This window comes from Camelina sativa, chromosome 20 (assembly GCF_030686135.1).
Source record: "Camelina sativa cultivar CO46 ecotype springtype chromosome 20, ASM3068613v1".
In the NCBI taxonomy this organism is placed as follows: domain Eukaryota; kingdom Viridiplantae; phylum Streptophyta; class Magnoliopsida; order Brassicales; family Brassicaceae; genus Camelina; species Camelina sativa.
The window spans coordinates 1,091,854-1,116,258 of NC_141899.1; the positions used below are offsets into that span (position 1 = coordinate 1,091,854).

Here is a 24,405-nt window from a genome sequence, read left to right on the forward strand (position 1 = left end):
ATAGATTCTCATGTTCATGTTACTCAATTCGTTGACTTTCATTTGCCTACTCATTGAGTCGAAAATTTCTCAACTAAAGAACGTGAGTTGATCCCTAAAGACGTGTATCTTAGCTATAATTTTCTTTCTAAAGCGTATTTACTACAACATACATGACAGTGACATAGTCTCAAAAACAACTCGAACACTTGTTTCTTATTCTTATTTTACCTAAGAACAAAAGAGCCACATTGACTCGTATACTACTAATAACTGGAACAGAGTAGTTCATAGAAGTGTGACCAACCTTTTGGCCTTTGGTGAAGATGTTATTCTTTCAAGCGATCAATCTCCTTTCGGCCTTCAAACACTGGACTGTAAGTGGCAGCATTATGGCTCATGCCAATTCCCATCATTTCCAACGAGTAATTCTTCGCATCCTTAAGTGTTCTTGCATCCCCTGCGAGCCCTTTGATCAAAACAGTATATGTATATAAGCATTAGGCGAAACACCACAGAAAAGCATACGCATGAAAACTTTGAGCGCATCAAACATTTTCATAGCTTCATTAGTAAAACCCTCAGTTCTCATCTTGTGGAATATATCTTGGAGATTCTTAGGATCCTCTGGTACCTCAATCGCCGGTGTCTTACTGAAAGGGTCATAAGGAGGCGGAAGCTCCGGTTTGCCAGAATCTTTAGTAACCGGAGTTTTCTTATCTGAATCATCATCAGACAAAGAGAAATTGACTTTGGATCGAATTACATGTGCATTATGAGTACATTGTGCATGCAATTCGATTTTAGAAAATGAGTACAAGAGAATCATATGTTAAAATAATAATAATAATAATTTAATTTAATATTTATATAAATGTACATTTTTATCAATTATGATAGCATAATATGCCGTTAAAATCATAATTTAACTCAATAATCATTGTTAATGTATATTATTGTTAAAATAATAATAATTTTAACTTAATATTCATATTAATGTACATTTTTGTAAATTATGACATCATAACATGAGCATAATATTTTTTGTTAAAATAATAATAATTTAATTTGATATTCATGTTAATTGTACATTTTTGCTAATTTTGACAGCATAACGTTCCAATCAGTTTAGAAGGCAGTGACACCAACACTTTTGAGATTGTAGTAAGATAATTTTTCTTGTCCGTATATGTCCATAATACTTGATGCATGCTATATAATGTTTCTTGTCCGTATATAATGTTTATAATTTTTCTTGTCCGTATATATGTCTATAATACTTGATGCATGCTATATAATGTTCTCATCTTGTAGTAAGATAATTTTGCTAATTTGATGCATGCTATATAATGTTTCTTGTCCGTATATGTCTATAATACTTCATGATTTGAAATAATGAGAAGATAATTTTCAAGATTAATAGGATGAATTGTTGTATTGTAACAAGTTGTATATATATGGTTCTCATAAGAAAATATTTGTCTTATTATTATTTATTTTTTGTCAACATTATTATTATTATTATTATTATTATTATTATTATTATTATTATTATTATTATTATTATTATTATTATTATTATTATTATTATTATTATTATTATTATTATTATTATTATTATTATTATCTTCTTTTTGAAAAAATATATATGTTGTCTTATTTACTCAGTTGTTGTGCTGTTCCCAGATGCAATTTTTTTGTTTCTTTGTTACTTGTTAGTATGCTAATTAGATATTCTAAAGGGACAACAAGAGTTAATTAAATAAATCTGATATTGATTTGAGTATAGTTGACACCAAAAATGAGAAAATATTCAGACATTTTCTCACTATCTCCAAAACAATTCCCATATAACTTAGTAAGACACTACATAATGTTGTAATCTCGTCGACTTAGATTTGGTGCTTCCACCATTCATCCTTCAAGCTCGTACATGCGCACGGTGAGGATTTGTTTTCAGCTTCCTAGCATCCGTTTATTCGTTTTATCTTTATAAACTTTCTCGATTGAGCTATTAATGCTTTGAATCATGTAATAGTTCCGATTGTTTATATAGGGATGACTTGTTGGGAGTGAAATAATATTTCAATGGTACTGTACGTAGTTGATCTTCTAGAAAGATTTAATTTTGTTACATGTCAAATGGACTAATACGTCTCTTCTATAGACATCCAATGCAAAAGTGATCAAAAACCAAAACTCATACTTTTGATCGGTTTAGATATAGAGAACTCTTTGTAAACTTGCTAAATATTTAGTATATTGGAGGTTCACTTGCAATCTATCTATGTCTATCAATATCATTCAAATACTTTTTTGATTGTTGATTTGCCTCACAATCACATATATTTTTCACTCTGCTTTAAGTACTGGTGGAGGATATTAAAAAATAATTAAAAATTGATATTAAGTTTTTTAAAAAGAGAATTTGTGAAAACTTAGAAATAACATTTTTAAGATACTCTTTTGAAAAATACACATTTTTTGAACATTTTCATTTTTGCCATCTTTTACAAAATTATAATATGTTAAATAATTTTTTATAATTTTTTTTAGGTGTGGGTTCTCTATTTTATATTTAAGGTATAGTTTTAAGGGAATATGATTTAGTATTTTACTTTATAGTTTGTAATTTAATCATTTTATATATTAAAAATGTGTATTTTTAAAAATAGACATCATGAAATAGTATTTTGAAAAGTGACATATAAAAAGTTTATTTTACAAAATGCCTCTTAAAAAATCAATTTAAATATAGATCTATTTGTAAATCCATTTTTTTATAATTAATCCCATTTTCTATTCAGATATATATATATTTTTTTGTTATTTGTTTTTTAATCTCATCGATGCTTACTAGTTGCACCCTTTGAACTGAAGATATAGCAAAAATTATGTATTCAAATGCTTACAGTTTTGACTATGACTATTTTTTTAGATATAAAAGTATTTAATTTTTACCTTTTTATTATATAAAGATCTTCTTTGTAATTATTGGGATATTTGATGTGTGTCAAAATAAATTAAACTGCGAAAGATAAATATAATACATTTTTAGATTTCAGTCGTATCCCATTCGTAACGTGAATTATTCATCTTTAGTAACTGGCCCAGTTAGTATGCCCACGGTAATAAATTATAACGGCTAAATCCTACACGTCACATACAAATACTGGTCATAACGGCTAAGTGGAGAATCACAAAAGGCGAAGGTGGAGAGATAGTGATTTCATGGCATGTGTAGTGTGAATGTGATGCACACGTTTGAAAAAAGTGAGGTTTAGTCTTGTACTCTTGTTATACAACAATATTTTACAAGCCATGTACTGTCCCACTTGCCGTAACTCGTGTAATAAAAATTTGACAGTAGCTTCCAAAGAAGAATAAAGTACTATTTTCTTCTGGTGCGGTCACGCGTCCCACTGTGTTAAACTGTCGGCAATGCGATTCCCACTAAACTAGATAGTATATATATATATTTTTTATTTTTGTTGTTGTGGTTGTTTAGATTTTAGAAAGATGAAAAGAAGAATACTATTTTTTTTTAACGAATAATATAAATCAGCCATGTAAATTGGTTCTTTGTCTAAAAATAAGAGATTTAAGATTCAATCTCAATTCTTTTTTTTTTATTCCTTGAAAAAGGTTTTGCTATTAAAATGTAAAAGAAAAAAACTATACAAAAGTCATTGGAAGAAACTCTCAAAGGTCTTCTTGTATATAAGTTATTCTCCAATTTTTTTTTCTATTCTTTAAATTTTCTGAATAAATATTTATAAAAAATAACAAAAACATTTATAATTTCTTAAACCTTGTGCCTTCAACTAGAAAATTTTATAGTCTATTATAGAACATAGAGAGTATTTACTAAACCAACTTCTTAATTAAATAACTTCATAGTTATAAAACTAATTTAATGATTTTTTGGATTATACTCTTCTTCTTTTTTTTTTTTTGTCAACAAGGAACATACTCTTAATAAAAATGGTTTATATTAATATTGACAAACGAATATGCTTATTAATTCGTTTGGAGCATAAATCTGCTAAAAAATATCTATATTAATGATGATATATACAAATACAAATTTTACAAATTGGCATAATCGCTGAATTTCTAAATTTACTAAAGATTTTTTACTAAAAATTATTTTTCTTTAATCAAGTATTCAATAAAATTTAAAATTTAATCTAATTCTTGTACTAATAAAATTGAATTCATTTTAACTTTTTAAGTAATACTAGTATATAACTATAGATCCTTGTAAATAATATTGATATGTACTACTCACTTTGTGTGTGGGGTTTTGGACCTTGTGGGTGCGCTCACGTGTTGTCGTCCCACTTGCCGTAATAAAAAAATTTGATGGTCGTTTCCAGATAAGAATAAAGTACTACTTTCTTGTGGTGCGGTCAGGTGTCCTCCCACTTGTGTTAAACTGTCGACAACGCGACTTTTCTTTCACTAAACTAGATTTTTATTTATTTTTGTTTAGAAAGATGAAAAGAAGGGAATACTACTTTTTTGGGTAACGAAAATTAGTGTACTTGCAAATCAAGATTTGGGCATTCATGAGTAGAGAGAGAGATGTTGACGGAGTAACATGATTTTCTGCATCAATTATTTCAATTAAATCCGTGGATACCTATTTTTTCATACTATTTGGTTTGTTACCTTTTTTTTTTTTTTTTTTTTTCTTTTTCCCAACAACTGTCATTTTTTTCTTCTTAAATTGCAATTGCAATGGGTACCTTTTGGGTCTTTTTTAAAAAAAACTGAATTTAATTTGACTGTAGAATTTTATGAAATGACCCTAATAAAGTAAAGACTCTATCTCATCTAGCTTTGAACAAATATTATCCATAAATTTAATGTTAGTATATATATATATATTTATAATTTGATTGCTTTATTAATCAATTCAAATTAAAAATGTTAATGAATTAATTTTGAAACCGAAAAACCTATTTAAATCAAATATTTTAGGAGACTAATTGCATTTGGAAATAATAATAGATACTCCCTCCATTAAAAGTTACTTGTTGTTTCAAAAGTTAATTTTTTTGTTTTAAATTATGTTTTGATAAATTATCTAATTTTATTCATAATGTTTAATTTATTAATTGATAATATGAAATAAAATAATACATCGATTAAGAGTAATATAAATTAAATAATAAGTTTTTTTTAATATGTGTGAGAAATATCAAACTGAACACGGACAATTCAAAATTGTTAAAAGGAAAGGAATAATTAGTTTGATTTTGAGCATTAGTGCAATTGGGTTTGAAATACTAGGAATTAGGAAAGTTGATATGCGGATTATCTAATTTGATTATAACAACCAAATTAAACATTTACTTAAATAACTTCCTAATTATAAAATCAATTTTAATGATTTATGGAATATAATATCTTTTTTCTTTTTGTCAACAAGGAAGATACTCTTACTAAAGATGGTTTATATTAATTCGTTTGGAGCATAATCCGCTAAACAAATATCTATATTAATGGGGTGATCAAATTGACATTCCTTGAATTTGTAAATTTACTCAATATCAAACCGTAAAATCCGGGAATTTACGAATTTATTTCCTTTTGTATCCCTATAATTGACCGAATCCCAAGTAATTAAAAAAAAAAAGGTGAAATCGGGTAAGATTTTGACACGGTACTGCACCTCTTTATTAGCAAAGTGGTTGGACGGCCTTATCTCTCTCACCTCACCCTCTTATTTCTTCTATATAAAAACAATCCTAGTCCTCTCGTTGTATATCTTTTTTATCTTCGACTTCTCTTTTCCAATTCATACGTAGCAATCTTAGATCTCCCTCCTCAGTTTCAATCTCCGATGGATAACCGTGGCCAATCTCCGCCGATGGTGACCAATCGTGTTGACAGATTAGTCCTTCTCCTCGACTTCTCAAGAAATCCGATAAGTAATGAATACACGTTATTTGTTTTTGTTACAATATTTGTATTCTTCGGATTCTTATTCCAAATTATGTATGCATACTTGCAATTCTTTTTTTTTTGTAAAATCCAAAAACAAAGTTGTTTTCAAGATCTCAATTTTTGTTTTCAAGATCTCAGTTCTTGTTTTCAAGATCTCAATTATTGTTTTCAATATCTCAATTTTTCTTGTATACGAAAATACAAAAAACATTTTGTCTTAAAATTTCGCCATGTATTATAAGCCCAAAACCCACCATCCAGCCTAATAGGCCCATAACGCGTGAAAATCTTTTCTTTTTCCCCCAAATTAGGAACCCTAGATCTCAGCGTTGTTTCTCTCTCTCGCGACGATCGCGGTCGCGACAATGGACCGGATGTATCGCAAGCCTTTACCCAAGGTTTGGAGACCGGTGATGGTGAGAGTCGTCTCCGTCGACGAAGACGGAAGAGGAGGAACGGTGGAGCTTCTTGGTTACCGCAACGCCCCTATTGGAAGAATCAATGCTGATGATGATCTTGTTCTTAACAGAATCGAGCCTGCTATGCTATCTTCAAGGGATCCACTTCTTCTGACCAAGAACGTGAGCTTTCAACGTAGAGTCTCTTGTGAGAGAAGATTCAACAAAAGGAAGCATGTCCATGTGATTATGCGATCTGTAGCAAGGAAGACTGGTTATGATTTGGAAGTAAGTTCTTCTTCTTCTTGTTATCTTCTTGTTTTGATTTGATTTGGATACTGCTATCTGCTTCTTACGATGCATCTATTTGTTAATCTGATATCGGTTTTTTTGTTGATACTCCTTATCTCCTTTGTTTATTTGTGTTTGATATCATATGATATGTTGTGTGTGTGTGCTTCTTTGTTTATTTGTGTTTGATATGTTCTGCAGGATTTATACAAGCTTCTTAATTGGCCTAGTTACCGGTTGTTGATGGATTTAGAGTTTCTGGGATTTTTCATCTTTGGTCCCTAATGCGGTTAGAGTTGCATTGCTTTATGGTGTTCAGAACATCACTCTTCAAACTCTAAGGATTACAAATCCTCAAGTTCTTCTCAGTTCTTACGGCTTGGATCAAGATCGTTCCACTTGTTGGGCTTGTGCTGAAATTCGCCAATTTGAATCCCTTTTGAAGGACAATGATCGGATGCCCTGGGAAGAATCGTTGTGTATTGATGATCTCGTCGATAAAGCAGTTCAGGAAGATCTGGCCCATGAAAATGATGGTAGCATTGAATGTCTATCATATTCTGAGGATGTTTTCATTACTTCGGGTATTAAATCTTCTCAAGGGGTAAGTAGTGACAGTCTTTTCTTTAATAATAGTTTGTTAATTTTTTTCTTTTGAAATTTTCTAATTTTCTATATCTCTTGGTGTAGGAGGTACCTTTGTACTACTTAAGTGCATTGGATGTTGTCTTCGATCACCAATACTCCCCTCCTTCTTGGATCAGACTTCTCTTAGATAAGGCTAAGAACTTGCGTGGGAGCATCACAGTATCGGTTATTTGGATTGCTAGCTATAAGAACAACTTACAAGGGCAGGTAAGTATTGGTGATGAATTGAGATTGGTCCAAATTTTGACTAGATTGGTTTTTCATCTTCCCATGTCTTTTTATTTGGCAGGCAATATATAAGCCAACCGAAGAAGAACTTAAAGCATATGAGAGGAATCCTCACTCTAAGAGGCACAGTATTCACACCATGAGTTTGACAGGTGCCATATAATGTTGTAATAAAATGTTTTCAAAATTATGATAGCCTAATGAACGTGGATGTTTAGATCCTAATTATTTCTGCTAACTGATAGGTGCTGGGGTACATGAAGAGGATGATGGCACTCTTATCCCGTACTTTGAGATACTGGACAGCATCGGTGACATTGGCGTTGGTGATAGGGGATTTTTACGGTTTGATTATGCGTGTCCCATCGTTGAGTTTGTTGAGATGACTCTTTGAAGGTATGTAATTAATTCTGTAATTTTGTGTTATTAATTACATTTTGATTTCTTACTATATATATATATATATGCTTACTTTTCTTTCTTGTCTCGTCAGGTTTGATCTCATCTACCCAGGTCTAGTTTTGGGTGCGGGTTATAATTAGCCATAACTTGGTAAGTTTTTGGGAGTGGTTGTGGCTAATTTTTTTTTGTCTCGGATTATGATCTCGTTGTAAAAACTGCCATTTGACTTGATTACTATCTTTTATATATTTGACTCATCGGCTAAATTTTACTTTTTGAAGCGAATTTTAGTTTTTAATTTTGTGTTTATAAACTGTTTTCCATAAATATATGACAAATATCTTCAGAATAAATTTCAAAATTGCCAACTAGAACGAAAAAGACAACAAAACATCCGAATCAAAAGCAGCAATGACCCGATCCCATTCTGCTACAAATTCAGTCTTCTCTTAGGCCTGTGAACAAGTAAAGTCACTGCTGAGCTGGTAAAGTCAACACAAATAGCAAGTGACGTGGACTTAAACAAAGGGTGAAGCAGAGCCTTGAGCTGAAGCAGAGGGTCCTTTTATATTGACTCCTACTGAAACGTCAAACCCACCCGAGGGTTTGACTCCTACCCGAACCCAAACCCAAACCCAAAACCGACTGTTGGTTGGAAGCAGCTTCGCCGGTCGCCGCCAGTGACAAAATCGACCAAGCATGATCCGCAAATAAGCTATCTCTGTATCAATTTTGAGCTTCTTTGTTGTGTACAAAACTTTCTGGGTTTGGTTTCTTGCCGATTCGGATTAGAAAGCGAGGATTTCATATCAACAACAACAGTTTTATATGATCTTTGAACAGTGTGCATGAACTCTTTGTATATGTATATAATGTCTGTCTTTTGCGGGTTTCAGTGTTTGGACTCTTTGCTTTACTGAAAACGTAATTTTTGTTTGTGTACTTGTGTTTGTCTGTGGGACAGATGATGGTAGCGAGAAACCGAAGAGCGATTGTAAAGACAAGAAAAAAAAACTGGAAAAATCTGCAACTCAAGAGGAGATAGTGAACCATAAGTGTAACTCGGCTTTCTTAAGGTACTTTGGAAGATCTGATTTCTTGGTTTTCACCAGATATTAGACTTGGTTGCAAATGTTCCGATTATGCGTTGTTTCCATCATTCAGATAACAGTCTCTGTTCTGAGAAAAAAGCAAGAAGAGAAAGATGAAGAGTGTCCTGCAAGCATATGGCGAAGACTTTTGTTGTCCAAGAGATGTATGAAGCGAAAATGGTTAGTTGGATTGTCTTTACTGTGTCTCTGTCTATAGTTTAGGCCTAGGACACTAAGTTGCGGAGTTTTGTTGAGTAGGTTAATGTTGTCGAAGGGATTGAAGCTATACGACAAAATGGTTGACGCAAAGGAGGTTTCGGTTTCTCAACTCGTTTCTATTGTCAACAATCTGAGACTTCCTGATAGAAGAGGTCAACTTCAAAGTAAGAAATCTTGTTTGCTCTACTGTAATGGTTTAACTTGTTTTTAGCTGGGTCTTAAATTGTTGGTTAATGGGAAACAGGTGAGGCATATGTGGGTTGTAAACGGCCAAATAAGAGGACATGGACGCGAGATGATCCAACTTGGTCTCCCCATAGCTGATAGAGAGTATCAACTTGGTCTCTCTATTTATAATTTTCTGTGTATGGGTTAACATGAGAGAAGATATGGGTTTTATGCAGATCGAAGAGTAGAGCCAATCCCATCAGCTGTTTCAGACATCATTGATCGTTTGGTCTCTAAGCAAAATCATTCCTGTTAAACCAGACGCTTGCATCATTGCCTTCTTCAGCGAGGTTAAAGTTGAACTGATTGCTAAATTCGTTAAAACCCCTAAAAACTAGTTTGTTTCCGTTTTTTTTTTTGTCTCTCTATTTATTGTGAACCATAGGGAGATCACTCGCAGCCCCATATGTTTGAAGGTGCAACTCTAGCTATTTACAAAATTATAGTTTTTAATTAAGACTCTTCCTTGTCGTTATGTGTAAGCAATCTCTCTGCTTCGCTAAGAATGTCTACTTTTGTTATGGTGTCAACACACACCCACAAAACGTCTTACCCTTTTTTATGCATCCAATGAAACAGAGTATTATAGTAACCAGAAAATTCGACGGAGTACAAAAATACCAAGACAAGACACATGGTTTCACCCACATAAGCATAAAAATTCTTCTTGCATTAGATAACTCAAAATGGTTGAAAAATGTTGAGAAAAAAAAAGAAGAAAGTTAGAGCTATATACTCGCGCTCCACTATTTTTGAATTTTGACGTAGGCGGCGAAAGGTCCAGCTTAGGACTTCTTCGACTCATCTTCTGTGTTGGAATTGGATTAGATTTTGGATAATTTTTGCAACTTCCGAAACTACCCATTATTCTTTTCTTATATCTCAGAATTGCTTCATTTCTCTATTAGAGTATATATATATTGGCTTGTTGAGCGTTCAAACCTAATCAAGTATTTAGGGATGTTATGTCGATATGTTAGAGATACCAAATCAGTTGATTGATTATAGTTTGTGAGAAATCCAATAATAGTTTGTGAGAAATCCTCAAGAGATTTGAATGAATGTGTAAAATTGTGTTCTCAGTCGATAGATGGTGACTGTCATTGGGCGGTTTAATTAAATCTTTGACATTTGATTTAAAGCAAAATCTAAAATATCAAAGAAAAATGATCTGAGTGCTTTCCTTTCCTTTTCGATCATTTTGTAAAAATTGAATATACACTAGTTGATAAAAATAATATCTAAAACATTATGTGGTAACAGTTTGTGTTAAGAAGTGGGGTATAAATGTTTTGCTCAAAAAAAAAAAAAAAGGGTATTAGTGTTGATCACGATTCTTACATGATTATAAGCAAAAATAAAATTGCAAAATAAATATAGCGATGCCATGGTTAGCAAAATAAATGTACACTACACAATTACTTAATTCCCCATGTGAAGTTATTTAATTAAATTTGGAAGAACCTTTTATTATTTTACCCATTTAATAAATAGTCAAATATATTTTTAGTATCTTTTTTCTCACAACTTTTAAGTAATAGCAAATGATAAGTAGTTTTTAATCGTAAGAATACGGGTACAGTATATAACGAATTGCTAGTGCATTATGTCTCTCAGGTGACAACATTACGATTAATTACACTAAAAAGAAAAACTAATTTCTTTATTGTAAAGTTCACACATTACATAAGCCAGCGGGATTTGAGATCTCTAAAATTAGACTCTTAAAAGATAAGGAATGGATCCTTAAGTTTCTAATCCAGCAAGAAAGAAAAAGAACAAACAGTCTAAAAAATTCCCACACTTGTTACGGAAGGGGCAACGTCGAGAAGCCATGACTTTTGGACGCCTTGATAAAAAAGCCTAAGAAGGAACTAAGACGTTTGCTATGTGAATATAAATTGTTGTTGTTGTTTTACCTCTACATTGACCATCCATTTTGTATCTGTCGGGGGTCGATGATGTTCATTATTTGCCTTGGAATTGTATAGGTCTGACCTAGTCATTGACGATGTCCAATCCATGGTTCCATCTGTAATTTTTGTCAATCAGTGCTTCTAACATGAACTCATAAAGAGAGATTGAAGTAAATATATCTGCGATGATCATCTAACCATTTACCTTACTGAGGTGTGGAGGTTTACTCTTGGAGGGGATTTGCCTTGCAGCGTTGGTTCCTGTATAACCTAATTCTGATTTGAGAAAAATAGATAATGTGATGGAAACCATGCAATGGATAATGTGAAACCGTGCAATGTTCTTGTTTAAATAGATAATGTGATGATCTAACCATTTACCTTATTCATTATAATTATTGGATTGGGATATCATTTGGTATTTATTTTCACAACAAATGATTGGGCCTTGGATTAGTTCTGGCCAGGAACAAGCCCAAATCATTATTACCCTTTTTTTGATTCAAGATCTAAAGCATCCCCGAAAGTTCTATGAGATGCTTACTGAAGTAGGAGGAAACACCTTATGGCGATGAATCAACAGCACAGAAAGGGACAAATTGTGAACAACAGAAAGAGCATCGGAAAAAGTTGGGAGATACTTTCTCTACAAGGTTAGAGAGAGAGAGAGAGCCATATAATTTATTTATATTAATGTAATTTACCAACTAATTTCTTAAAATACGGATTGCAGCTTAAAGATGCTGCTTGATACTTTAACTGGAATGTGAATACTAGTAGTTAAAGTCAAGATAACAATTTGCTAGGGTACACAAAAGGCCGGTCGAAAACAATAAAAGCTAGAACACACCAAACAAAACTTAATTATGGAGTGTATTAATTCGAAGGAAGTTTTATTTATTTATTTATTTTAAACAAAGAAGTTCAACTTCAAACACCAGCCAGGCATCACGAGTAATAGTGTCACGAAAACCTTCCACACCATGTCTGTGAGCCACACAAAATATTATCATGATCAAAATATTAAAAAGGTTGAATAAAAACATCACAACAAAGATAAATCAAAAATGATCTGCAAAGGCGCCGCTTTACTTACCCCAATGCTGGAGGGATTGTAAGCTTTCTTTTGCCACCAACACACATGCCTTCAAAATTTACAAAAAAAAATATACATCAAAACAACATGATGATACACATTTTGAACATAGTGAAGAGAAACCAGTACGAAAAGGTTACCAAGAATGCCATAATCCAATCCCGGAAAGACATTTCCAAGACCTGCGTGTAATTAACAACAACAACGAAAAGCACATATATGAGCATCCAAGTAACAGTCAAAGACGACTACTATTACAGCCTCTTATTTTCGAATCTCGTTATAATACCAACCTACACGAAACTCATGAGGATGCCTTCCACGGGTGGAATAGTAAATCCTCCCATTTTTATGAAGCCTTGCAGTATAGTGGACAGTAACCTGCAATCAGAGACGACAGAATGAGCTTCAACAAATATTTTGCGAAGTTACAAACTTAAATAGTTTTGGTGCTCTCAAATATATTGTTTCTTCAGTTCCTATCCAAAATGATTCTTTGGTGCGCTTAGGTCTCAATAAGGCATTATAGTTTTGTTTTGCTTCTTATCAACCACCAATTCTATAACTACCCCACATTATTTACCACACTGCCACCTTGTTGAATAATCTATATGACATTGTAGTAATCATGTGATGATATCATTGTCTTGAAATTTTAAGACCTAAATAAATGCGCACATACCCATTTTCCAGGATCAGCTTTCGTCTTGCCGTCGCCCATGCATATATCGTAAACAACGAGCCCAGCTAGATCAGGTGTTTGCTTCTCAACTAAAGTAGGAATGGTCTTACTCTTTAACGTAGCTGTAGCCTCTTCCTTACTTAACTTCCTTTTCTTCTCAACAGGTTTATCTGGAGTCTTGGAGCTTTCACTCCTGAATTAATACCAAAAGCAAAAGCACAGAAATTTAAAAGACGGGAAAAGGTTTTGGAAGAACCATATTAAAAAGAAAAAGTCAATTTATTTACCTGCTTTGGGGAATGGCTGCATCACTGGTAGAGCTATCTGGAACTGTAGTACATGGTGGGAGACCAGGTAGTGGACGGATGTAGCGGCGGCGCATGTGGGTAGTTTGTATTCTCGGTCTACAAAGCACCTCAACAGATAATTTGCGTCCTCCCATGACGCTCCCATTAAGTTCAAACGCCTTATCAGCAATGTCTTTTCCTTCAACACTAACCTGTGCATAGCTGTAAAGATCAACAAGAGACAAGTCTTTAAAGTTAAGAGAGACTGATATAACTTGAGAGTTAATTAATTAGGAAAAATGGGAGGAACAAGGCACAACACAACAAACCCCTACCCCTCGAGAATAAAGACGCTATACATCTCTCCATATGAAGAGAACAGATTAGTCAAAGCGCTCTGGATATCAATCTTACTAAGGGAAGTGTCATATCCTTCAACTTTTACCACAACGCTACTGCAATAATAGGATTTTGCATGAGATGAATAAATTCAAATGAATTATATAAGATTAGGGAAATCTTCAAATAATAAATGGCAGTGTGGATTACTCGTTTGCATGTTCGGGAAACGGAAAAGGCTTAACAGAGACATTCCATCCTCCCACATCACTTCCATTAAGTTGCATGGCCTTATCGACTGCGCCTTCTCCAATAAAATATATATAACCAATTCTGTATCATATTCATGTAACAACAAGTTTGTTTTCTTTAGTTAGATCATTTTAACTATGGAATAAAATTGGAGGAAGAAGAAGAAGAAGAAGCCACAAAAAAAAATACCTCATGTGAACACATACATCCGTGATCTCTCCACATGAAGTGAAATGTTCTCTCAACGCCCTCTCGACATCGGCAAGAGGAGTCTGCCTAAAGTTATAGCCCGAAACAGTAACCCTCCCATAGTCACTGAAATTATTCGATAACACCCATACAGTATATCAACGAACGTGACAAGAACGTTGTACACACAGAATTCATCTTACGTTTTACATATACAAGAAGAAGAAGAAAAAAAAGAAGACAAATTATATCGATTCAATTTACCTGACTTTTCGCAAAATTTTATGCAATCCCTACAAGTACAAAAAGGAAGATCTAATCAGAAACCACAAATTGAGAAACAAGGGGTTATTAGACTGACTGAATAAGAAGAAAATCCATAAGACGATTACCTCGTCGGCGGATCCGTCCATTGGTGTGGAATGAAGAGAGGTTGAGACGAGCGAGAGGCGACAAACCCTTGACAGTTTTTAGGGATTAAAATTAGGTCTGAAAAGGGTTTTTATTATAGTTATTGGATTTTGGGCTATCATTTCGTATTTATTTTCACAACAAACCATTGGGCCTTAGATTTAGTTCTGGCCTGGAACAAGCCCAAATCATTATTTTACCCTTTACATGTTTTCGTGTCTTTTTAGAATCTTTTTGTTCCTTTTTTTTTTTTTTTTTTAATTGTGGAAGCTTTCAGATTTTGGTGGTAATCATATGAAAATCTGGAAGCTCTACCGAAATTAGAAAACTCGCCGCCGTTCACCGCAGAGGAAGTGATATCTGAGGCCGAGATGCAATTACCGAAGAAAAAATATGACCATCGTGAGTCGTGACAAAGATGACGCAGCCAATGACCTCGCGAGATGAACCACCATGGCCGGAGCTCAGGGAGAGAGAAGTCGGAATGTTCTCGACTAATGACTTAATGTAACACACTACAGTGTTTTAGAATACGCACCGTTTACACATTAACACATCTTACCGTTTTCCTTTATAATTCTAACAATACGTGCCGTTTTAAGCTGGCCATATAATAACAGCCTCAACATCGAATTGCATGTACATTATGAGTACATTATTATGAGTGCATGCAATTCCATTTTAGAAAATTGTTAAAATAATAATAATAATTTAATTCAATATTTATGTTAATGTACATGTTTGTCAATTATGATAGCATATTATGCTGTTAAAATCATAATTTAACTCAATAATCATGTTAATGTATACTTTTTGTTAAAATAATAATAATTTTAACTTAATATACATTTTTGTTAATTATGACAGCATAACATGAGCATAATAATTTTTGGTTAAAATAATAATAATTTAATTCAATATTCATGTTAATGTACATTTTTGTTAATTTTGACAGCTGCCAATCAGTTTAGAGGCAGTGGCACCGACACCCCTTGAGACTGTATTAGGACATGATGCATGCTATATAATGTTTCTGGTCCGTATATGTCTATAATACTTCATGATTTGAGATAATGAGAAGATAATTTTCAACATTAATAGGATGAATTGTTGTATTGTAACAAGTTGTATATATATGGTTCTCATAAGAAAATATTTTTCTTATTATTATTACTATTATTATTCTTATTATTATTATTATTATTATTATTATTATTATTATTATTATTATTATTATTATTATTATTATTATTATTATTATTATTATTATTATTATTATTATTAGTTGGAATGTTCTCGACTAATGACTTAATGTAACCCGCTACAGTGTTTTAGAATACGCACCGTTTACATGTTAACACATCTTACCGTTTTCTTTTATAATTCTAGCAATACATGCCGTTTTAAGCTGGCCATATAGTAACGGCCTCAAGATCGAATTGCATGTACATTATGAGTACATATTATTATAAGTGAATTCAATTCGATTTTAGAAGATGAGTACAAGAGAGTCATCTCTTAAAATAATAATAATAATTTAATTCAATATTTATGTTAATGTATATTTTTATCAATTATGATAGCATAATATGCTGTTAAAATCATAATTTAACTCAATTATCATGTTAATGTATATTTTTTGTTAAAATAATATTTGTTTTAACTTAATATTCATATTAATGTACATTTTTGTTAATTATGATAGCATAACATGAGCATAATAGTTTTTGTTAAAATAATAATAATTTAATTCAATATTCATGTTAATATACATTTTTGTTAATTTTGATAGTATAACGTGCCAATCAGTTTAGAAGGCAGTGACACCAACACTTCTCAGACTGTATTAGGACATGATGCATGCTATATAATGTTTCTTGTCCGTATATGTCTATAATACTTCATGATTTGAGATAATGAGAAGATAATTTTCAAGATTAATAGGATGAATTGTTGTATTGTAACAAGTTATTATTATTATTATTATTATTATTATTATTATTATTATTATTATTATTATTATTATTATTATTATTATTATTATTATTATTATTATTATTATTATTATCTTATTTTTAAAAAAATATATATGCTGTCTTATTTACTCAGTCGTTGTGCTGTCCGAGACACAATTTTTTTGTTTCTTTGTTATTATGCTAATTAGATATTCTAAAGAGACAAACAAGAGTTAATTAAATAAATCTGATATTGATTTGAGCATTATTGACACCAAAAAGGAGAAAATATTCAGACATTTTCTCATCTACCCCCAAAACAATTCCCATATAACTTAGTAACACATTACATAGTGCTTCCATCATTCATCCTTCAAGCTCGTACATGCGCACAGTGAGGATTTGTTTTCAGTTTCCTAGTATCCGTTTATTCGTTTTATTTTTATAAACTTTCTCGATTGAGCTATTAATTCTTTGAATCATGTAATGTACGTAGTTGATCTTCTAGAAAGATTTAATTTTGTTACATGTCAAATTGACTAATTCGTCTCGTCTATCCAATGCAAAAGTGATCAGAAACCAAAATTCATACTTTTGATCGGTTTAGATATAGAGAACTCTTTGTGAACTTGTTAAATAGTTAGTATATTGGAGGTTCACTTGAAATCTATCTATGTCTATCAATATCATTAAAATACTTCTCTGATTGTTGCCTTGCTTCGCAATCGCATATCTTCTTCACTCTGCTTTAAATACGAGTGGAGGATATTAAAAAAATAACTAAAAATTGATATTATGTTTTAAAAAAAACAGAATTTGTTAAAAATAACACTTTTGAGATATTCTTTTGAAAACTACACATTTTTGAATATTTTTATTTTTGTCATATTTAACAAAATTACAATATATTAATTTTTTTTTAGAATTTTTTTTAGGTTTGAGTTCTCTATTTTACGAATAGTTTTAAGAGGATATAATTTAGTATGTAGGGTTTATAGTTTAGAATTTAATTTTTATATATATTAATAATACGTATTTTTTAAAATAGAGATCATGAAAGAGTATTTTTTGAAAGGTGACATAGGAAAATATTATTTTTAAAAAAGCACCTAAAAAAATCAATTTAAATATAAATCTATTTGTAAATCCATTATTTTATAATTAATCCCCTTTTCTATTCAGATATATATATTTTTTTTGGTTATTTATTTTTTTATCTCAACGATGCTTACTAGTTGCACGCCCTTTGAACTGAAGATCTAGATAAGCCAAGGGGATGTACTGAACTCTGAATTCGCTTTGATGGAATGTTTCTGAGTTTCAGATTCAATTAAAAATTCGAAGAAAGAATCAACTTAGTCAGCAGAGATGGCGGAGGAGACAGAAACTAGGGTTTTTCTATCAAACGAACAACATGAGGAAGAAGAAGAACCATCGTTACCACGTTCCATGGTGATCTCTCTCTACCTAGGCTATTTTCTTGCTCGATGGGGTGCAAGGTCTGATCAAATCTTCTTAGATTAATATTAATATGTAACATGAGTTTCGCTAAGATTGTTTACTTTGGATGTATATGAATTTGCAGAACTTGGGAATTCTCTGTTGCTCTGTATATGATTTACCTCTGGCCAAACTCTCTGTTTCTCACTGCCATGTACGGTGTTGTAGAGTCCGGTTCCGCCGCCATCTTCGGTCCCATTGTAGGCCAGATGATCGATAGGATGAGCTATGTTAAAGTTCTTAGACTATGGCTTGTTACTCAAAACCTCTCCTTCATTGTTGCTGGTGGTGCAGTCGTTGCTTTGCTCGTAGTTCCTGATCTCAAGTCTCAGAATTTCTCTGTTTTCGCAACATTGGTCGTGTTGACGAATCTTTCTGGCGCTATTGGAGTACTCTCTACTCTTGCTGGCACCATTCTAATCGAACGAGACTGGTATAATTTAAGGTTCTTATTTAGATTCACTTCGTAATGGAACTGTAACTGCACTTTTTGATATGAGAGAGTATGTTGTTTTTTCCAATTACAGGGTTGTGGTTATGTCGGAAGGTCATTCACCAGCGGTTTTAACGAGAATGAATTCGGTTATTAGGGGAATTGACTTGAGCTCGAAGCTACTGTCTCCGGTTATTACTGGTTTGATCATTAGCTTTGTATCTCTTAGAGCATCAGCTATCACGTTCGCAGCTTGGGCTACTATTACAGTGTGGGTTGAGTATTGGCTCTTTATCTCTGTGTATAACGGTGTTCCTGCGATAGTACAAAGCGATGAGAGAAGGATTCTAAGGTTGTCTCAATCAAAAGCGGAAGAGAGGGATATTGCATCTAGTTATGATGTTCCTCTTTTACAAGGAACAATCAAAGATGAGTCTTATGGGAACACGCAACGAAGAAGCGGGATCTTGAGGATTCTTGATAGAATCACTGAGTCCTCTTTTGTTGGTGCGTGGAGGAATTATCTCAATCAAGAAATAGTGCTCCCTGGAGTTGCTCTAGCTCTATTGTTCTTCACTGTTCTCAGGTTTCTTTTAGCCTATCTTTTCAGCTCATTGTGTTTGGTTTTTGGTTTTGCATATATGTATATATATAGTTTTCCTTTTGAGACAGCTTTGGAACATTGATGACGGCGACATTGGAGTGGAAAGGGATACCTACTTATATCATTGGTTTAGGCAGAGGAATCAGTGCTGGTGTTGGACTAGCTGCTACCGTCGTGTACCCTCTCATGCAGTCACGCCTCTCACCCCTCAGAACCGGACTATGGTCCTTCTGGTCTCAGGTATACAAACTACTAATCATAATTTGACATAGCTAATGCAACAAGGGTAAGCTTTCTGGATTTGCTAAGAAAACAGGGGAGAACAGAACACCACTTTATCTGAACTGGTCTTTGATTTATATGAATATGTTACCAAAAGTGGGGTTCTTGTTTCTGTAGTGGACCTGTCTTTTAGTCTGTGTTGGATCCATTTGGGTGGAAAAGGAGAAATTAGCATCATACATGCTCATGTCTGGAGTTGCTGCTTCTAGGCTTGGCTTGTGGATGTTCGATCTTGCTGTAATCCAACAAATGCAGGTACGAATTCAAAGCTGAAAAAATGGTTTTGCTCTGTTTAACTATTGCTTCAAAATCTTGGTCTTTGATGAGTATGTGATGCTTCTGCGAACATTGGTTTAGGATCTTGTCCCGGAACCAGACCGTTGTGTGGTTGGAGGTGTACAGAACTCGTTGCAAGCGGCTCTTGACTTGATGGCTAATCTTTTGGGTATTATTGTATCTAATCCTAAGGTAAATCAACACCACTAAATCTTGATCAATACTTTCTCTTTTGTTCTTTTTGTCATAATGTTAGTTACATTTGGTTTTTAAATGTGAGTTCAGGATTTTTGGATGTTGACGTTGATCTCATTTGCTACGGTTTCGTTAGCTGGAATACTCTACACAATTCATCTCTACCGTGTCCGAAAGCATCTATTCCACTTCGAGAAGATTCCTTTATTGAACAAGTGTTTTGTTTCATGAAAAATGTACATCCATGTTTAAGATTAAAAAAATAATTGAACTAGACGACATGTTGTATATGAAATTGTTACAATGACACATAGGACAATCTATTCTGTAACCCACGTGAGAGTATCATATCATATGCCTCGACCTTCTTCGACCGTGAGTGTCCTCTCAACGTCTAGAATCTTCTGACCTACTTATCACATTACAAACAGTTAACTCAATGGAATCCTAAGTCATAAAAAAATAAAAACTTGAAATGTTTTACCTATTAACCTTCCGTTGAAGTGAACCATGGCTCGTCCAGCACTATCCTCGGTTTGAAACTCAATGAAAGCAAATCCTCGTGACTCTCCTCTAAAATCCTTTGCTAGAACCGATCTTATAGACTCATGCTATCATTGAGTTTTAAAACAAGAATTCGAGAATCAAATAATGGATAATCAAACATTTAGATCTCATACTACCAACTATACTACAAAAAACGTTTTCACAAAATATCTATAATCAAACAACAAGACCTTGTCGTCATATGGCTGTGAGGCGGGCGAGAGCAATGACATTCTGACTCTATTCTCATCAATGGCAATATGCCAATATGGGCAGTGGTCCGCGTCTTTAATCTTCATCGTCGTAGACGTGGTGAGACAGACGGAAAATTATCGTGGAGCGGTCAGCGGTGTAGGTGACTTGATGAAGACATCTTTTTTTTTCTATAGATAATAATTCAGAAGCATAAATTTTAAAATTGTTAGAACCGATCTTTAGATAGATTATCCATTATTTGATTCTCGAATTCTTGTTTTAGAAGATAAATTTAATCTTTAAAGATTATAAGCATGCATACTAATATCTTTTTTATAAATAAGAATACCCTTGAATTCGTTCTTTTAACTCATCTCCTTCACATACTCTCTCTTTCACAAAAGAAATAAACAAATTTCGAAAATGGATTCTATGACAAAACTCGTCGTCCCACTTTTACTCGTCTTTTTCTCTTCTCTCCTCTTTGGTAATTCACAATTATCTTTTATTTTGATTAGAATGAATCTTCTAAAATCTTCTCTCCTCTTTGGTAATTTTAGAAGTTACAATTTCTTCCATTTATTTTGGCAGGAGATATCAATGGAGTAGAGAGCTCAAAACAGCAGTACTCGTACGGTTCAACAAAGCTATTTGCGTTTGGAGATTCTTACGTCGATACCGGAAACATAAAGAAACAGGAAGCTGTAGTCCCATGGGCATTTCCTTATGGTAACACATACCCCGGTACACCCTCCGGCCGTTTCTCTGACGGCCGTGTCTCTACCGATTATCTAGGTACGTACCTCTATGAACGTAACTAAAACGTTATCTTCATCGACTTCACTTCTTTTTAATGCTGATCATAGATAACCTAGATAAAGACTCTAACTTCAAGGAATTGCTCAAGTAAATATTATTAGTCTGATACCAAAATGCTAGTATTTTTACTCCTATTGTATGTTATATCAATGTCACGTTCAAGATGTTGTTTGTAACTTTGCTTTATGCGCTAGTCATCGGAAAAACTTGGTTGTATTTATATCTTTATTTAATAATTGAATCTGTATTGTTGACGTTAATGTTAATAGCCAACCCAAGTTTTAAAATATATATATATATATATATATAACAAATATTTATAATGGTTGCATGTTTAAAAATATTTCCTGAATTTGAAATTTCATTATTTTTGCAATTTTCGATTCATTAATATATTAAATGGTCTGGTCATTAATTTTCCTTTTTTTTTTTTTTTGAAAAAGGACTAATTTGCTTATTTACTTATTTGTAATCAAAAACCTGTTTATAAAAACGCAATTACGTTACGTTGGCGGATGTGTGCAGCCACCAAAGTACTGAAGATAAAAACACCCATCCCTTATCAATGGAAAGATCACGCGGGACACGAACGGTTACAGTACGGAATGAACTTTGCGGTCGGAGGAACCGGAGTCTTCAAAACTACGAGTTCAAATCTCAATATGACGTATCAGATTAATCTCTTTGAGCAACTCATCGGCGATGTCTACTCTCCATCCGACCTTTCTTCTTCCCTCGCACTCGTCAGTGTTGCAGGCAATGACTATTTAACTTACGTCTCCGAACATGGCGTAGACTTAGTAAGGAAACACGTTTTCTTATGTACTCATTTAATTATATTTTATTAATTATTTTTGAAAATTACAACTGAAAACAAAACAAACTATTAAAATTCTTCTTAATTCATATATAGAACTAGTTTAAGTTTTTTTAACAAAAATTATAAGTTTCATGCATGCTTTTCCAACTCCCCTAATTATTGAGATTTCTATCAATATATACAACAAATCTCAAATCTTGATCGTAAATTTAGATCCAATGATATAAAGATTGTTTACAATTGATTCTTGATTCTTATCACAGGGCATCTTTATATTCATGAAGCGAGTCATCCATCAAACCGAGGTGAACTTGAGGCGGATCCATGCCTTGGGAGTGAAGAAGGTAGCAATACCGTTATTGCAGCCGCTCGGGTGCCTCCCCCTCTTCGCCAAAGACTCCTCGTACCAGAAGTGCAGCGACATTATAAACGCGTTTGTAATCATACACAACAACGAGTTGAAGAAAGTAGTGGCCAATCTCAACAAGGAGACCAAGCAGTCGACTTTCATGGTCATTGACTACTACAACGCCTTCTTGACCGTCTTCAAAAATAAAGGAGAGAAGCCAGGTATGAAAAATAAAAAACATATCCTTGAAATCCATATTTTCCAAGGCTTATGTTGTGTGTAAATTGGTTTATGGAAATGTAGGGAGTCAAAGGTTTGAAACTCCTTACAAAGCATGTTGCGGAGGCCTTTGCGGGTCTGTGGACAAGAACGGCCAGAAGAACTATACCTTATGCGATGATCCTACGTCTTCTTTCTTTTGGGATGGACTTCACCCTACACAGGAAGGATGGAAATCGGTTTACTCCGTTTTAAATCTAACAGCACTTTCGATTTAATCGAAAACCAAAATGTGTTTAAGATTTCAAAATTTCTTCATATATATCGTACTTAAGTGTTTTTGTTATGTCTACGTCTTTTGATTGTGTCTTTCTATCATTTCTGCTTGCAAGGCTTTGTGCCTCTATCATTTTATTTTGTGTTTAAGAATAAAAGTGTAACCTTTAAGATTGAAATAAAACACTCTTACACACTCTGTTTCTAGTTTTCCTCCCATGTGACTTTTTTTTTTTTTTTGGGACTAATCCTCCCATGTGACTATGGAAGAAAATTTTACCATAGATGTACTGTCTGCCTGGTGTCTATAAATAGGGAGAAAGAAAAAAAATGGATTACTAGATTGTTATGTTATTTCTTATTTCCACTAATAATTGGTACCTGGTAAAGTTACGTAGAGATTTTGGTTCTTAAAAAATGTATTCAGAAAAAGAACAAAAAATAGACGTAGAAAGTGGACGAACCCATGAACCTAAATCTTCTAATCATCAAAAAGATAATTAATAATTAGTTTCAGTGGTTTTAACTTTTAACCCATACCGATCGACCATGACGTCAAACAAAAGGAATTAATATATATATTGACTGTATTATCTTTAGCCAAGACTGTCTTATCAAAGTTCAGTATAGAGTCGTGTTTCCGCAAAACGTTTAGTCGGATATTACTCAAGTTGATTTCGTTGAATCTTTTCTATTATTTCAGAAATATATTTTAGAATCCAACCTTCTCAAGTTATATTATATAGTTATTAATAAAACTATTTTACAGAATATGAAAAAGAAATTGAAAAACTTATTCACATTCGTAATGCGAATTATTCATATACTACCAAAGTACCAATAACAACAATCTAAACACTACAACAAATATGTACATTGATAGCAGACGGATATAGCTCATTTTCCGTCACTGCTATGAAAGATGAGATTTTTTTTCGCTTACTTTTTAATAGCATCTTATTAACGCTATGATAGGAAAATTATGTAGCGGGAAACAAAAGTGACTTTTGTCCGCCAATACTTAGTGAAATTATTCACTTAATCGCCAAATAAAAAAAAAACCCAAAAACTCGACACACTCTCTCTCTCTCTCTCTCGTTACAACCTAAGCTCAACCTAAGAAGATTTCTTCTTCTAAATTCTCTGTGTGTGCTCAAATTCTTCTAAATTTCTTATCAATTCTTCAGTTTTATCGCCGTTTGTGAAAAGCCCCAATTTCGCCGTTTGTGAAAAGCCCCAATTTCGCCCTAAATCTCCATATCCATCGCAATTGATAGCTCGAATCCGTTTTTGAGGCATGTCTTTCTTCTTCCTCCTAATTTCGT

General features: G+C 33.0%; 7 protein-coding genes across 10 annotated transcripts; 4 read left to right on the top strand and 3 right to left on the bottom strand.

Annotated features, from left to right (window-relative positions):
- Positions 1 to 308: 308 nt before the first annotated feature.
- On the bottom strand, positions 309 to 808 carry LOC104772106 (uncharacterized). Its single transcript, XM_010496753.2, has 2 exons — positions 508 to 808; positions 309 to 448 (listed from the first exon to the last, which is right to left on the bottom strand). Exons 1-2 carry the CDS (start codon positions 806 to 808, stop codon positions 309 to 311), a joined length of 441 nt encoding a protein of 146 aa, XP_010495055.1.
- A 4,824-nt stretch (positions 809 to 5,632) lies between these two features.
- LOC104768534 (uncharacterized) lies at positions 5,633 to 9,984 on the top strand. Of its 4 annotated transcripts, none has more exons than XR_015593874.1 (11): positions 5,653 to 5,918; positions 6,246 to 6,620; positions 6,825 to 7,227; positions 7,314 to 7,478; positions 7,561 to 7,651; positions 7,745 to 7,895; positions 7,993 to 8,051; positions 8,344 to 8,977; positions 9,066 to 9,172; positions 9,251 to 9,375; positions 9,456 to 9,984. XR_015593874.1 is itself a non-coding variant. In XM_087506376.1 (7 exons), exons 3-6 carry the CDS (start codon positions 7,081 to 7,083, stop codon positions 7,891 to 7,893), a joined length of 552 nt encoding a protein of 183 aa, XP_087362502.1. In that variant the 5' UTR covers positions 5,633 to 5,918; positions 6,246 to 6,620; positions 6,825 to 7,080; the 3' UTR covers positions 7,894 to 7,895; positions 7,993 to 8,167. The 4 variants fall into 4 exon arrangements, 1 of the variants encoding a protein (XP_087362502.1); XR_764250.3 differs by having other exon boundaries at positions 8,866 to 8,977; XR_015593875.1 differs by lacking the exons at positions 9,066 to 9,172; positions 9,251 to 9,375; positions 9,456 to 9,984 and having other exon boundaries at positions 8,249 to 8,843.
- On the top strand, positions 6,300 to 6,908 carry LOC147918378 (eukaryotic translation initiation factor 2 subunit alpha homolog). The gene is made up of 2 exons (XM_087505734.1): positions 6,300 to 6,620; positions 6,825 to 6,908. The coding sequence occupies exons 1-2, from the start codon at positions 6,300 to 6,302 to the stop codon at positions 6,906 to 6,908; spliced, it is 405 nt and encodes a 134-aa protein (XP_087361860.1).
- Positions 9,985 to 12,066: 2,082 nt separating the features above from the next.
- On the bottom strand, positions 12,067 to 14,713 carry LOC104768535 (uncharacterized). Its single transcript, XM_010492541.3, has 11 exons — positions 14,593 to 14,713; positions 14,465 to 14,493; positions 14,201 to 14,326; positions 13,970 to 14,092; positions 13,756 to 13,875; positions 13,421 to 13,642; positions 13,134 to 13,326; positions 12,745 to 12,832; positions 12,592 to 12,633; positions 12,452 to 12,500; positions 12,067 to 12,342 (listed from the first exon to the last, which is right to left on the bottom strand). The coding sequence occupies exons 1-11, from the start codon at positions 14,611 to 14,613 to the stop codon at positions 12,261 to 12,263; spliced, it is 1,095 nt and encodes a 364-aa protein (XP_010490843.2). The 5' UTR covers positions 14,614 to 14,713; the 3' UTR covers positions 12,067 to 12,260.
- A 3,012-nt stretch (positions 14,714 to 17,725) lies between these two features.
- Positions 17,726 to 20,187, top strand: LOC104768536 (solute carrier family 40 member 2). Its single transcript, XM_010492542.3, has 7 exons — positions 17,726 to 18,065; positions 18,152 to 18,499; positions 18,594 to 19,085; positions 19,172 to 19,343; positions 19,503 to 19,640; positions 19,743 to 19,853; positions 19,947 to 20,187. The coding sequence occupies exons 1-7, from the start codon at positions 17,935 to 17,937 to the stop codon at positions 20,085 to 20,087; spliced, it is 1,533 nt and encodes a 510-aa protein (XP_010490844.2). The 5' UTR covers positions 17,726 to 17,934; the 3' UTR covers positions 20,088 to 20,187.
- On the bottom strand, positions 20,046 to 20,701 carry LOC104772107 (polyadenylate-binding protein 4). Its single transcript, XM_010496754.3, has 3 exons — positions 20,594 to 20,701; positions 20,341 to 20,467; positions 20,046 to 20,265 (listed from the first exon to the last, which is right to left on the bottom strand). Exons 1-3 carry the CDS (start codon positions 20,699 to 20,701, stop codon positions 20,207 to 20,209), a joined length of 294 nt encoding a protein of 97 aa, XP_010495056.1. The 3' UTR covers positions 20,046 to 20,206.
- A 20-nt stretch (positions 20,702 to 20,721) lies between these two features.
- Positions 20,722 to 23,276, top strand: LOC104768539 (GDSL esterase/lipase At5g03610-like). The gene is made up of 5 exons (XM_010492546.3): positions 20,722 to 21,084; positions 21,189 to 21,392; positions 21,942 to 22,216; positions 22,500 to 22,806; positions 22,889 to 23,276. Exons 1-5 carry the CDS (start codon positions 21,021 to 21,023, stop codon positions 23,080 to 23,082), a joined length of 1,044 nt encoding a protein of 347 aa, XP_010490848.1. The 5' UTR covers positions 20,722 to 21,020; the 3' UTR covers positions 23,083 to 23,276.
- The last annotated feature ends 1,129 nt before the right edge of the window (positions 23,277 to 24,405 follow it).